Raw genomic sequence first — 15,159 nt, forward strand, 5'->3', positions numbered from 1 at the left:
GCATTTTCGCGTTTGAGTCACTTTTCAAAAGTTGCTACAAGTTCAAAATACAATTTTAAAAGTAGCTAAATTTGTTGCTAGTTGTTGTTTGACAAAAACGTTGCCAGGGTAGTCTGAAAAGTTGCTAAATCTAGCAACAAAATTGATAAATTGGCATCCCTGCGCCCCACTCTTGCTAATGAATTTGCTAATGAATGACGTCATTACTGGTTAAAGATACTTTTAAACAGCACTTTCCCTATAGGGCAGTCTTCAATGTTCTCTACACTGGCTTTCTCTCACTGTTGTGTGAAGGGGTTAGTTTGCTCACATAATATAAGCCATGTACTGCATCCTGTCCCTGTTGGGTAGATATCTGTAAAAAAAAAAAAATACTTCACACTGCTTTACTAAGCATAGTAGATATCACGGATGAAAGAGTGTAAAAAAGAAAAAGGTTTTAAAAATAAAGACAGAAGTTCGCACCTAGTCCTAGTGTTACCATAACAAGCTGTGGCCTTGCCCTTTGTGGTTAAGTAATGATCAGTTAGCATTCCACTCTTCCAGTTCAAACTAAGGTATACTGTACTTTATGACCAAGCAATATTCTTTAAATGACATGTGTCTAGTATAATGACAGTCCTGATTATGCATGTCAGTGGTTAGAGTTGCACCAATATATAGTCCCTGTGACCATACACATTATCTTCACACATACGGTACCAGTCAAAAGTTCATTTGGACTTAGTGGGACTCACAAAAAATAATTTGTTTTTCAACAGGACAATGACCAAAAAAACACACCTCCAGGCTGTTTGACCAAGAAGGATAGTGATGGAGTGCTGTATCAGATGACCTGGCCTCCACAATCACCCAACCTCAACCCAATTGAGATGGTTTGGGATGAGTTAAACCGCAGAGTGAAGGAAAAGCAGCCAACAAGGAACTCCTTGAAGACTGTTGGAAAAGCATTCCTCATCAACCTGGTTGAGAGTGTGCCAAGCTGTCATCAAGGCAAAGCTTGGCTACTTTGAAGAATCTCAAATATATTTAGATTTGTTTAACACTTTTTTGGTTACTGCATTATTCCATGTGTGTTATGTCATAGTGTTGGTGTCTTCACTATTATTCTACAATGTAGAAAATAGCAAAAAATAAAGGAAAACCCTGGAATGAGTAGGTGCGTCTAAACGTTTGACTGGTACTGTACATAAAATATTGTTAACAAACCCCAACAAAGGTCAATGTGTGACTGCATCTTGTCCGCAACACCGATTACAACTGCTTTATGTATCATCCCAGCAGGTCAAAGTGTGTTGAAATGATACACCCCCAGCTGGTTCTGAAATGCCCTTTCTGAATGCACCGACTACAGTACACAGGACTCCTCGTTTCCAAGATAGTGTCTTTGTGGGTTAAGGTTAGCTTGTTTGACACTTTGCAGACACGAGTCCAGAGTGAAAGTAATTTGAACAAAAAACACTCTTCCTGATATGCCCAACTCTTATGTGCTGAATTTGGTATTGTCATGTCAGTTTAAGATAAAACAATATATTTATGCATATCCGTACGGGGGATGTATATACCGTTTTAAACACAGGGCACTTCTCAGCACAATGGGAGAGATGGTACCCAGCAATCACTCTATGATAGTTCCCATTGAGACATCTTGTATTGTACTCTTATTCAATGTCTGTCATATTCAATTCAATAGAAATGTATTGTGCCTAGGTGTAAGGGCAATTTAGTTGCAGCTCATAGCCTACCTTCTGACAACCAGGGCGAGGGTCTTGTGGGAGCTCTTGACCAGACAGACGGCCTCCTGCCTGGATCCACTGATGGGAACTGTGTTGATGTTGACGATCTCATCTCCCACCTGCAGGCTGACTGTCGCCGCCTTGCTGCCCTCCTCCACCTGAATCGCACAACAGGAATGTTTAATGAAAGGTGTTTATAAGTAGTTTATTCATCCTCAATAAAACAGTTATAACATACTGGGGCAAATTTTGAGATTTTGTGACTGGTAACATTTCTGAAGTGAAGAGTATAAGAAAACAATTGCACACAGATAGTGTTGGCAGGGGAAAAGGGGTAGTCTGATAGTGACGTGGATAAAATAACATGTTAGACTTAATTTCTCATTAGTGAAGTATATTTTAATAACAGCTCACTTTCCATAGTTCATCGGTTTAGAAGAATATCACATTCCATCCACAGACTGTTGACAGGACCTTCTCTTCAACACTGCCATGCTGGCATTGAGTCAACTTCATTAAAAATGGTCCCATCATATCCACCCTTCCAAATCCCCTCTATCCAGCCCCGTCTCAACGTTCAGAGGGGGACTAGTCTACTACTGACAAGCAAATGGAGCAAGTTACAAAGTACTGTGAGATGTATGATTTTGTAAATTCTATAAATCTAAAATGAACAAGATGGATTGTTATTTTCTGTAGCTTCTGAATGTAACGAACAGCTGGAGAACACAAGCAATATGGAGTAAACCCAATCCCTGTAAGAGATGGTGGCCAGTGACCATGGATCTGTGCTCAGTCCATTGTGTCCAGTCTGCACTGGAAGAATTATACTGTGGCAACCTGAGAGCTCTGATAAAAAATTTAACCATAAGCAACTTGAGAACGGTTGGAGCAGACTTGTTGCACATTTCATCACTTATTCTCTACACATACAGGAGTACAGGAGAGGGGAGGAGAATGGAAACTGATAAACAAACTGTTTCCTCATTCTGTTGGAGAGCAGCACTGACTGAGCCAATCCTGGTCTGCCAAACACACCTTATCTTCACTTCTGCATTCCCCACTGGTTCCTGGCACTGCTGTGATGAGTATGGAAGACAGCCGCAGCCCCCCCTCCCCCCACCCAAACACACATAGAACAAAACTAGTGGTGGCTAGAGGAGATGTGCTCAAGACATTGACCAGGGCAGAAGTTTAAAGGTGAAAATGTGCAACATACCAAAGGCATAAAAGGTGTGGGGACAGCCCCAACTATTTATGGACTGAGAAAACATGTCAGTGTTTGATGAAACACACACAGTTACCCAAACAGGAAACTACAGTGATGTTCCAGTGTTTAATCTCCACACAGCCTTATTTTCATATCAGGGGAAACAGGAAAGGTAAAAACCCATCTGTGACAGTGGAGAAATAAATATATTTATATTGTTTTTATTTGCATGATTGATCGATGGTACTTGTTATTGTTGTTAATTTGCACATTGCTGTTAATTTGCACGTTGTTAACTAGTGTGGCTAAAGTTAAGTCAATACGGTTCTCTGTATTCGTCTTCATCCTAATCATCATCATAGATAGATAAAGATAGATAGATATACCTTGGTTATGAGCAGTGGTTCTCGGTGCTCCAGTCCCCCTCTCAGAGTGAACCCCCAAGGGGCCCCACCAAACAGCATGACATCCACAAATCTATATTCAACATCATCCTTATTCCTGTCCCCGACAGCCGTGAATATGTCCGCGCCTAGGAAGGCTTTGACTTCTCTGGCTGATATCCTTAACTCGCTTCTGTAGTCGACGACGTCCATGGTGTTGAAGAGGGATGGGAATTCTGACAATCAGAAGTTCCCGACCAGCCCCCGTTTTATTTCACAAGAGAAAGATCAACTAACTTAGTCACTATAATTTGCTGTCATATGTGAACACCTGCCATACTCGACAATGCGTTTAGCTGATGAATAACAACAACGCTCAGCTTGGACAGTTGTAGTTTATCCTGGTTAAGACAGCGAATCGATATAAACTGTCCTCTTTCTTTCCTTATGTTTTCCATCACAGACATATTTTCCCCGTCACACATAGTAACCAACGGTGACGAAATAACATAAACCTACCCTGCTCTCCAATTGTGCCTATTCAACAGGCATAATTTGATGCCTCACGCATCGTTTTCAACCAGCTGGCTTCTCTTTAAGCAAACAACAACCCAAAGTTTTGACACGTCTGAAAAAAAAACATGGTTAATGTTTAGAAAGAAAAAAAATATTAAATCAAATAATTTAGGCAAGCCTACTTGAGGAGAACAAGAAAATAAGACGGAGTTCGGTGAAAACCCAGTGTTGAAGGTCTGCACGGGACAGGCACCTGCGACGAGACACCTGCGCAGACAGAAATAGTAATGGCGTATTTTTGTATGCACTATAATCCGCCATGGTTCGTTCGATAAAAGCCTATGGAGAAAATGAATCGTGTTTTTGGATTAACTCCGAAAATAAAGTATGGTAAATACGAGCTTCGAACATGTTATTCTATGAGATCATCTTCCTCAGCTAATGTCACTTTGTGAGTTTTGACGAATTTATGTCATTAAAAAAAACCCACTTAAGGCTTCATAATTCGCTAAAGTAATGTTAACTGACTGATACTATATCATAGAACAAAACGTATAAACTCTCCTAAACTTGTGTTAACCTCAGACCTTATTTTTGGCGTTTGTCCCAAAACAGTATTATTTCGCCATTCAGTTTTCCCATAGGGATGGCTGAACGAAGCAGATGTAACTAATTTCCGGGTTTTAGGACCACAAGCTGGCGAGCAGAGGCGCGCGCTCTGGTCTAGCCGCGCGTGCTCCATCGTCAGACTAACATTATTAATGATTTCGATCTCTTTTGAGTTTCTCATGTGCAACATTTAATCAACACATTAAATATATTTGAGATTGTACTGCCCCCCAGTGGGGAGAAAAAAAACGTTCAAGAAAGTTTGTCAAATCGTATAGGTTCTTGAATGCAGCCAAATGCCTGCAATCACTCATGTGACCCGTTCGGGATGTTTTGTGTTTTTTTTTTTTTACAACGTCATTGTAATCAGAGGCCGCACGAAGACATTCCTGCAGAAGGTGATTTCGTCGCTTGGTCTAACATTTAGATTTTAAAAATGGTGAAAGTAACATTTAACTCGTCCTTTGGACAAAGGGATTTGAAGAAAGCATGCAATGCCGAAGCGCTTATTCCGGAGGAGAGGGTGAGTTGAGCTAAACCAATGTAGTTAATATTTGTTGCAACAAACGTGGAAAACGCAACTGTAACCGTTCAAACAACGTATAACCATAACTGAAACTAAGTAACGTCGATTAGAAACATGTCTAGATTCTTGGTAATTCAACCCATGACACGGGCGATGTCGGAAAATGGCTGCTACACAAATCATTTTCGGCAGACTGAGTGTTGTTCGCAGTTCCTGGCCTGGGTAGGACCGTGTTAGCTTTTCGATTCGGTGTTGATTTAGTAGAGGCCTGGAGGCTTGAAATACCTGAAGAACATTCAGGTCGTCTTTCCTATTCATTCGAACAGTTCTTCCTGTTTTGGTTATGAAGAGTAAAATGTAAATGCGTTTATGTAGACGCCATAGACAGTCGTGATCTGAATTGACCAAATTAGGTGTATTCATGTCTTAAGGTTGGTGTGTTGTCTTTCCTCCTGACAAAATGCATGCTGTGTACCGACGTTTTTGTTAACCTATCATTTGTTAGTAGATGCTGTATCAGCAATAAGAAGCCTGTGAGTCCAAACTCACCCCAAGCGCATGGATGAATGTTTACGGTTGGCGCAGGGTATTGCCCATAATAAAGGTACTAGAGGTCGACCGATTATGATTTTTCGATACCAATTATTGGAGGACCAAAAAAAGCCGATACTGATTAATCGGCCTATTTATTTATTTGTAATAATGACAATTACAACAATACTGAATTAACACTTATTTCAACTTAATATAATACATCAATACAAATCAATTTAGCCTCAAATAAATAATGAAACATGTTCAATTTGGTTTAAATAATGCAAAAACAAAGTGTTGGAGAAGAAAATGCAGTGCAATATGTGCCATGTAAGATAGCTAAGGTTTAAGTTACTTGCTCAGAACATGAGAACATATGAAAGCTGATGGTTCCTTTTAACATGACACTTCAATATTCCAAGCTAAGCGGTTTTAGGTTGTAGTTAATATAGTATTTATAGGACTATTTCTCTCTCTACCATTTGTATTTCATATACCTTTGACTATTGGATGTTCTTATAGGCACTTTAGTATTGCCAGTGTAACAGTATAGCATCCGTCCTCCTCCTCGCCCCTACCTGGGCTCGAACCAGGAACACATCGACAACAGCCACACTCGAAGCATCGTTATCCATCGCTCCACAAAAGCCGCGGCCCTTGCAGAGCAAGGGGAATAACTACTCCAAGTCTCAGAGCGAGTGACGTTTGAAACGATATTAGCGCGCACCCCGCTAACTAGCTAGCCATTTCACATCGGTTACACCAGCCATTAGGCTGATAGGCTTTAAGTCATAAACAGCGCATTGCTTGCGAAGAGCTGCTGGCAAAATGCACAAGTGCTGTTTGAATGAATGCTTACGAGCCTGCTGCTGCCTACCATTGCTCAGTCAGACAGCTCTATCAAATCATAGACTTAATTATAACATAACACACAGAAATGACCCGCCTTTGGTCATTAATATGGTCGAATCCGGAAACTATAATTTCGAAAACAAAACGTTTATTCTTTCAGTGAAATACGGAACCGTTTATCTAACAGATGGCATCCCTATGTCTAAATATTCTTGTTACATTGTACAACCTTCAATGTTATGTCATAATTACGTAAAATTCTGGTAAATTAGTACGCAATGAGCCAGGCTGCCCAAACTGTTGCATATACCGTGACTCTGCGTGCAATGAACGCAAGAGAAGTGACACAATTTCACCTGGTTAATATTGCTTGCTAACCTTAAATTTTTTTGTTTTATTGAATTTGACAGATTTTCTCCCCGATTTTGTGGTATCCAATTGTTTAGTAACTACTATCTTGTCTCATCGCTACAACTCCCGTACGGTCTCGGGAGAGCCGAAGGTTGAAAGTCATGCGTCCTCCGATACACAACCCAACCAAGCCGCACTGCTTAACACAGCGCCATTCAACCCGGAAGCCAACCGCACCAATGTGTCGGAGGAAACACCGTGCACTTGGCACCCTTGGTTAGCACGCACTGCGCCCGGCCCGCCACAGGAGTCGCTGGTGCACGATGAGACAAGGATTTCCCTACCGGCCAAACCCTCCCTAACCCGGACGACGCTAGGCCAATCGTGCGTCGCCCCACGGACCTCCCGGTCGCGGCCAGTTACGACAGAGCCGGGGCGCGAACCCAGAGTCTCTGGTGGCACAGCTGCAGTACAGCACCCTTAACCACTGCGCCACCTGGGAGGCCCAAAAATATATACTTCTGTGTATTGATTTTTAAGAAAGACATTGGTGTTTATGGTTAGGTACAGTCGTGCAACGATTGTGATTTTTTTCGCAAATGTGCTTTTGTTAAATCACCCCCCAGCGTTGCATCGATGATATGCAACGCAGGACTCGCTAGATAAACTAGTAATATCATCAACCATGTGTAGTTATCAACCACATGTATTATGTTAGTTATAACTGATTGTTTTTATAAGATAAGTTTAATGCTAGCTAGCAACTTACCTTGGCTTCTACTGCATTTGTGTAACAGGCAGGCTCCTCGTGGAGTGCAATGAGAGGCAGGTGGTTAGAGCGTTGGACTAGTTAACCGTAAGGTTCCAAGATTGAATCCCAGAGCTGACAAGGTACAAATCTGTCGTTCTGCCCCTGAACAAGGCAGTTAACCCACTGTTCCTAGACCGTCATTGAAAATAAGAATGTGTTCTTAACTGACTTGCCTAGTTAAGTAAAGGTGGGAGAAAAAAAACGGCGTCCAAAAATACCGATTTCCGATTGTTATGAAAACTTGAAATCTGCCCTAATTAATCGGCCATTCCGATTAATCGGTCGACCTCTAAAAGGCACAGTGCATTCGAAAGGTATTCAGACCCCTTCACTTTTCCACATTTTGTTACATTACAGCTTTATTCAAAAATCGATAATTAAAATGTTTAAAAAAATACTCCTCAAAGTACACACAATACCCCATAATGACAAAGCGAAAAGGTTTTTAGAAAGTTCATAAAAATTGAGGCCTCCTGAGTGGCGCAGCATTCTAAGCCACTGTATCGCTGTGCTTGAGGTGTCACTACAGACCCAGGTTCGATTCCAGGCTGTCACAACCAGCCGTGACCTGGAGTCCCATAGGATGGAGCACAATTGGTCCAGCGTCGTCCGGGTTAGGGGAGGGTTTGGCTGAGGGGGCTTTACTTGGCTCATTGCGCTCTAGCAACTCCTTGTAGCAGCCCAGGAACCTGCAGGCTGACCTCTGTTGTCAGGTGAACGGTGTTAACTCCGACACATTGGTGCAGCTGCCTTCGGGTTAAGAGGGCGGGTGTTAAGAAGTACTGTTTGGCGGGTCACGTTTCGGAGGACACATGACTCAACCTTCTCCTTTCCTGAGCCCTTTAGGGAGGTGACGCGATGAGACAAGATCGCAATTGAATATCATGAAATTGGGGAGAAAATGGGGTAAAATACAACAAAAAAACAAATACCTTATTTACATAAGTATTCAGACTCTTTGCTATGAGACTTGACATTGAGCTCGGGTGCTTCCTGCTTCCAGTGATCATCTTTGAGATGTTCCTACAACTTGATTGGAGTCCACTTGTGGTAAATTCAAATGATTGGACATGATTTGGAAAGGCACATACCCACAGTTGACAGTGCATGTCAGAGCAAAAACCAAATCATGAGGTCAAAGGAATTGTCTGTAGTGCTCCGAGACAGGATTGTGTCGAAGCACAGGTCGGGGGAAGGGTACCAAAAATGGAAGAAGTTTTGAACCACCAAGGGATCTTCCTAGAGCTGGCTGGCCGCCCGGCCAAACTGAACAATCTGAGGAGAAGGGTCTTGATCAGGGAGGTGATCAAGAACCTGATGGTCACTCTGACAGAGCTCCAGAGTTCCTCTGTGGAGATGGTTGTCCTTCTGGAAGGTTCTCCCATCTCTGCAGCCCTCCACCAATCAGGCCTTTATGGTAGAGTGGCCAGACGGAAGCCACTCGTCAGTAAAAAGCACATGACAGCCTGCTTGGAGTTGGCCAAAAGGCAGCCAAAGGACTCTGACCATGAGAAAGAAGATTGAACTCTTTGGCCTGAATGCCAAGTGTCACATCTGTAGGAAACCAGGCACCGATCATCACCTGGCCAATCCCATCCCTACGGTGAAGCATGGTGGTAGCAGCATCATGCTGTGGGGATGTTATTCAGCAGCAGGGACTGGGAGACTAGTCAGGATTGAGGGAAAGATGAATGGAGCAAAGTACAGAGAGATCCTTGATGAAAATCAGCGTTACCCATCGCCCCACAAAAGCCGTGGCCCTTGCAGAGCAAGGGGAATAACTACTCCAGGTCTCAGAGCGAGTGACGTTTGAAACACTATTAGCGCGCACCCCGCTAACTAGCTAGCCATTTCACATCGGTTACACCAGCCATTAGGCTGATAGGCTTGAAGTCATAAACAGCGCTGTGCTTGCGAAGAGCTGCTGGCAAAACGCTCGAAAGTGCTGTTTGAATGAATGCTTACGAGCCTGCTGCTGCCTACAATCGCTCAGTCAGACTGCTCTATCAAATCATAGACTTAATTATAGCATAATAACACAGAAATACGCGCCTTTGGTCATTTAATATGGTTGAATCCGGAAACTATAATGTCTAAATATTATTGTTACATTGTACAACCTTCAATGTTACAATCTGGGTAGAAGGGTCTTGATCAGGGAGGTGATCAGGGAGGTTCACTCATGACTACACGGCCAGGCATGACTCCAACACCATTAAGTTTGCTAATGACACAACCGTGGTAGGACCGAGCACGCCCCCCTTCTCATCGATGGGGCTGTAGTGGAGCAGGTTGAGAGCTTCAAGTTCCTTGATGCCCACATCACCAAAGTAACATGGTCCAAGCACACACAGACAGTCGTGAAGAGGGCATGACAAAACCTATTCCCCCTCAGGAGACTGAAAAGATTTGGCATGGGTCCTCAGATCCTCAAAATGTTTTACAGAGCATCCTGACGGGTTGCATCACTGCCTGGTATGGCAACTGGTTGGCCTCCGACCGCGAGACACTACAGAGGGTAGTGTGTACGGCCCTGTACATCACTGGGGCCAAGCTTCCTGCCATCCAGGACCTCTATACCAGACGGTGTCGGAGGAAGGCCCTAAAAATTGTCATACTCCAGCCACACTAGTCATAGACTGTTCTCTCTGCTACCACACAGCATGCGGTACCGGAACGCCAAGTCTAGGTCCAAGAAGCTTCTAAACAGCTTCTACCCCCAAGCCATAAGACTCTGGAACAGTAAATTAAATGGCTACCCACCATTTGGGTTGTCGTTGCCCCCCCCCCCCCCCCCCCCCATTATTTGTTATTCTTATCTCAATTTGTTAGGGACTTTTTAAAACTGCATTGTTCGTTAAGGACTTGTAAGTAAGCATTTCACTGTAAGGTCTACTATACCTGTAGTATTCGGCGCACATGACGAATACTTTTGATTTGAAGATTGACCTTCCAACAGGACAATTACCCTAAGCACACAGCCAAGACAATGCCCGAGTGGCCCAGCCGGAGCCCGAGTGGCCCAGCCGGAGCCCGAGTGGCCCAGCCGGAGCCCGAGTGGCCCAGCCGGAGCCCGAGTGGCCCAGCCGGAGCCCGAGTGGCCCAGCCGGAGCCCGAGTGGCCCAGCCGGAGCCCGAGTGGCCCAGCCGGAGCCCGAGTGGCCCAGCCGGAGCCCGAGTGGCCCAGCCGGAGCCCGAGTGGCCCAGCCGGAGCCCGGGCTTGAACCCGATCGAACATCTCTAGAGAGACCTAAGAATAGCTGTGCAGTGCCATTCCCCTTCCAACCTGACAGAGCTTGAGAGGATCTGCAGAGAAGAATGGGAGAAACTCCCCAAATACATGTGTGCCAAGCTAGTAGCATCATACCCAAGAAGACTCGAGGCTGTAATCACTGCTTTGTCATTGTGGGATATTGTGTGTAGATTGATGAGGGAAAACAACTATTTAATCCATTTTAGAATACAGCTGTAAAGTAACAAAATGTGGAAAAAGGGAAGTGGTCTGACTACTTTCCAAATGCAAAGTATCTGGGTGGATACATGGTTCCATTGGAAATAGAATGCAGATGAGATTACAAGTCGATAGAGAATCTGAGTGAGTTGAGGAATAATAGCAGAGGAATGCAGCAGCCAGGGACAGACCTGGGGAGAAAATGCCCTTGCACAGAAAGACCTGGCCATCATGTCTGTTTCACCTGTAGGGGAGCAGTTTGGACAGTCAGACGGGTGAGATTAAATGCTAATATCCTGGATAAGGTGTCAGACTAGTGAAGGTCTGTGACATGACCAGACAGCATGGTCCACAGAGACCATCCATGAGCCACCTCCTTATTCCTGACCTGTAGCCATGTTAAAAAGCTAACCTGAAGTGAGGAGTGAGACAAGCATGTCCATCATTCAATAGCCCCAGTATCTGTTGCAAATGTTGGATTAATGAAAATATGCACCTTGGTTTACCTCAAGCACGTCTCTGTATCGACACTGGACTAATGGGGAGGAAAAACAATATGTTCTTCCACTAAAGTACAAGCATGGGGATCTCTCAGATCTGTTTCCTCATCTGATCTCCAGGGAGAGCTAGAGCTGTTGACATCCACTCTTTTGTTTCAATACGAACCCCACCCCAACTCTGCATAAACAACTTCAGAAAGTTCAGGAAAAGGGCCTGCTGCCAAATTACAACATGTGCCCCTGGGCTCCGTAATATTAAAGTGAGGGAGCAAAAACGACAGAGATGGTGGAGTAGCCTAAAAGATGAGGCAGTAAATGAGTAATGGTTAGAATGTCTTGAAGAAGTAGATGATGGAAAGGAGGTGTGAGGTCACAGAGAAGCGAGGGAGGGTTGGTGAGAAAGGGAGGTTTAGCTGTGTGTTTTGAAGGGTACGTTACATAAGCACCCCTCTCACTATTACCATAACTTAAATAACTTAAATAACATAAATTCAATATTACCATAACTGATATCCACAGAACACACCACAGCTGTATTGTGCTTGCATAGTCACACTATTTGAATCAAACACCGTTTGGCTATGTTGTGTTGGAGCGATTTTTATTTGAACAACAAAGAGGACGTATAGAGGTCAGTTTTCTTAATGCTAGCCATGATTCGTCTGGGCTGACAGCCTACTGTTCATTGAGAAAGGTTGATGGGTTGAACCTATGTAATGGAACACAGGCAGAGATGCGGGTATTGCGAGAGGCTGCCTGTAGGCTCTACTCTGTATGTTATAGAGGACCACAATGGCAAGAAGTCTTTTGACTTTTTTGTTTTATGTATCCTCTGCAATTTTAATATAGGCCTATGTACTTTATCTGTTGCCTGGTGTAATGTATTTTAAGTGATCAAATCAAATGTGCATGCACTATATTTGTCTTCTTGCTCTCAGGACCTGGAGGATGGCATGCGAGTGCGTCGGCAGTCCAAGGTGTGCTGCTGGTACAGGTGCCTGGGCCTGGCTCTCATGCTGTCAGGTGTGGTGGTGGGAGGGGCCTACCTTTACAAGACCTACATACTGGTGAGGGACTGTTGGTTAGACCCCTATAATGCCATAGGCTCAACTATATACTGAACAAAAATATAAACGCAACCATTTCAATGGTTTTACAGTTCATATCGGGAAATCAGTCAATTTAAATATTCATTAGGCCCTAATCTATGGATCTCACATGATTGGGCAGGGGCGCAGCCATGGGTGGGGCCAGCCAATCAGAATGAGTTTTCCCCCACAAGGGCTTTACTACGGACAGAAATACTCCTCAGTTTCATCAACTGTCGGGGTGGCTGGTCTCAGACGATCCCGCAGGTGAAGAAGCCAGATGTGGAGGTCCTGGGCAGGCGTGGTTACGCGTGGTCTGCGGTTTTCATACCAATTAGACGTACTGCCAAATTCTCTTAAACGACGTTGGAAGCAGCTTGTGGTATAGAAATGAACATTCAATTCTCTGGCAATAGCTGTAGTGGACATTCTTGCAGTCAACATGCCAATTGTACTCTCCCTCAACTTGAGACATCTGTGGCACTGTGTTGTGACAAAACTGTACATTTTAGAGTGGCCTTTTATTGTCCCCAGCACATGCGTAATGATAATGCTGTTTAATCAGCTTCTGAATATGCCACACCTGTCAGGTGGATGGATTATCTTGGCAAAGGATTAATGCTAACAGGGATGTAAACAAATTTGTGCACACAATTTGAGAGAAATAAGCTTTTTGTGTTTATGGAACATTTCTGGGATCTTTTATTTCAGCTCATTAAATGTGGGACCAAGACTTAACATATTGCGTTTTTATATTTTTGTTCAGTGTAGTTAAAGATGCCTTTCCTTGGTTAGAGGACACATTTGCATAAACTGTGGGCTGGTTTCTCAGACACAGATTAAGCCTAGTCTTGGACTTTTGAATCAGCCCCTAATCAGGAGATATTTCTGGGAAACCAGCCCAGTGTGCTAGCTATCTACAGTGTTGGTAAGGTAGAGCGAGTCAGGGTGAGAGACAAGTCCTCACTGTTGTCGTCTTCCCTTGACTTCCTCAGGAGCGCAGGGTGTATTGGTGCGGGGTGGATTACCTTGAGCAGGACTACATGGTTCAGGATGAGGACGAGGTGGTCTTGCCCTCTGCGCTGAGACACATCCAGGAGAGCATCCGTGTGCTGGAGGAGGTGGAGCTAATCAACGTGCCCGTGCCCGAGTTCTCAGACAGCGACCCGGCCGACATCGTCCATGACTTCAAAAGCGTGAGAAGAGAACACTGCTACACACACACACACACAAACCAGGTTTCCATCCAACCTTTTTAATGCGACTGAAGTACATGTCTGATAGTCACGACAGGCCGAAACAACTGAACATTTGTCGGTCAACTTTCCGAATGTCGACAACCCTAAATACACTAGACAAGGTGAGCTCTTTTGTGTTAGTAAAATGAATTGTGAGAAAAGTCGGTGGAAACGCTTTTATGTGCAAATATTGATATAATAACCATCACATCGCAGTAAACTTGGGTCACTCGATGACATGTGCACCTCTCACTGCGACTTGTTTGGGAACCATGCAGTTTATTAGGCTACAGATTAAATCCGTTTTGAAGAACTTCGGAGTGGTGAACGTGGAAGGTAATGACCACGGTGCGCCTTTCCAATAAATATCCAGAGTCTTATTCTGGCGACATGATCAGCAAATGCTTGGCTGCCGTTTTGACAAATCAAAAATCTTGCTCTTTTGTCCATAATCTTGTCGTGTAGACTCATACTCCCATATGTATCTGAGCTGTTGGCTTGAGCGCATTTGGCAATACCAGAGTGGGCACACTGAAAATCTGATGGAAACCCATTTAACTTGTATGTTTTTATTTGGTTCATGGGAATTTAACTGCAAAAGGTGTTAAGTCATCAAGCACAGCCTTTTATCCACAACAAGTCAATTTGATGAAATGCATCTCTGGTGGGCGAATGTGCATGTTGTTTTTATGTGGATTTAAGAAAATTCACATGAATCTGTTTAACTGGATGGAAACCTACACACACACACACACAGTGGTGTGAATTGTTGAGAAATACTGCATATGTGACATCACAGAGCTCGGTCTATCTAGCTGCTACCATGCATTTACGGCTCAAAGAGGAAAGTCATTCCTCAGATTTCTAGAAACCAGTAAGTGTTCAATACTGTGTTAATAAAACACTTGCTGAATTGAAGTTGAACGTAATCGTGTGTGTTGAGGTCTGAGGTTTGAATGTAAAGTACCTCTGGGTGTTTTTGTAGCGTTGGATCGAATTCCTTTCCTCCTCCTCAGAGGCTGACAGCCTACCTGGACCTGAGCCTGAACAAGTGCTACGTCATCCCCCTCAACACCTCCATCGTCATGCCTCCCAAAGACTTGCTGGAGCTGCTCATCAACATCAAGGTACCTGTAACACACACATACGACTGGAGCTGCTCATCAACATCAAGGTACCTGTAACACACACACACATACGACTGGAGCTGCTCATCAACATCAAGGTATCTGTAACACACACACATACGACTGGAGCTGCTCATCAACATCAAGGTACCTGTAACACACACACACAGACGACTGGAGCTGCTCATCAACATCAAGCTCCTGTAACACACACACATACGACTGGAG

General features: G+C 43.9%; 2 protein-coding genes across 8 annotated transcripts in view; one reads left to right on the top strand and one right to left on the bottom strand.

Annotated features, from left to right (window-relative positions):
- LOC109906704 (protein Shroom2) overlaps positions 1 to 4,452 on the bottom strand; it is a 23,816-nt gene extending 19,364 nt beyond the window's left edge. For 3 of the 6 annotated variants that reach the window (XM_031792387.1, XM_031792386.1, XM_020504556.2), the window contains exons 1-2: positions 3,333 to 3,444; positions 1,746 to 1,894 (exon numbers count right to left, since the gene is read on the bottom strand). In XM_031792387.1, coding sequence (XP_031648247.1) covers positions 1,746 to 1,848 — 103 coding nt within the window. In that variant the 5' untranslated portion in view covers positions 1,849 to 1,894; positions 3,333 to 3,444. Of the gene's footprint in view, positions 1 to 1,745; positions 1,895 to 3,332; positions 3,929 to 4,027; positions 4,113 to 4,432 lie in introns of those variants that run through there. The other 3 variants (XM_031792385.1, XM_020504555.2, XM_020504554.2) reach the window with 3 other exon arrangements.
- Positions 3,852 to 15,159, top strand: part of LOC109906706 (integral membrane protein 2B-like) — a 14,309-nt gene continuing 3,001 nt past the window's right edge. Inside the window, exons 1-4 of one of the 2 annotated variants that reach the window (XM_031792404.1) lie at positions 3,852 to 4,977; positions 12,417 to 12,545; positions 13,562 to 13,762; positions 14,821 to 14,931. In XM_031792404.1, the coding sequence (XP_031648264.1) occupies positions 4,891 to 4,977; positions 12,417 to 12,545; positions 13,562 to 13,762; positions 14,821 to 14,931 (528 nt within the window). In that variant the 5' untranslated portion in view covers positions 3,852 to 4,890. The remainder of the gene's footprint in view (positions 4,978 to 12,416; positions 12,546 to 13,561; positions 13,763 to 14,820; positions 14,932 to 15,159) is intronic. The other variant, XM_031792406.1, reaches the window with a different exon arrangement.

Source organism: Oncorhynchus kisutch, linkage group LG16 (assembly GCF_002021735.2).
Source record: "Oncorhynchus kisutch isolate 150728-3 linkage group LG16, Okis_V2, whole genome shotgun sequence".
NCBI lineage: Eukaryota > Metazoa > Chordata > Actinopteri > Salmoniformes > Salmonidae > Oncorhynchus > Oncorhynchus kisutch.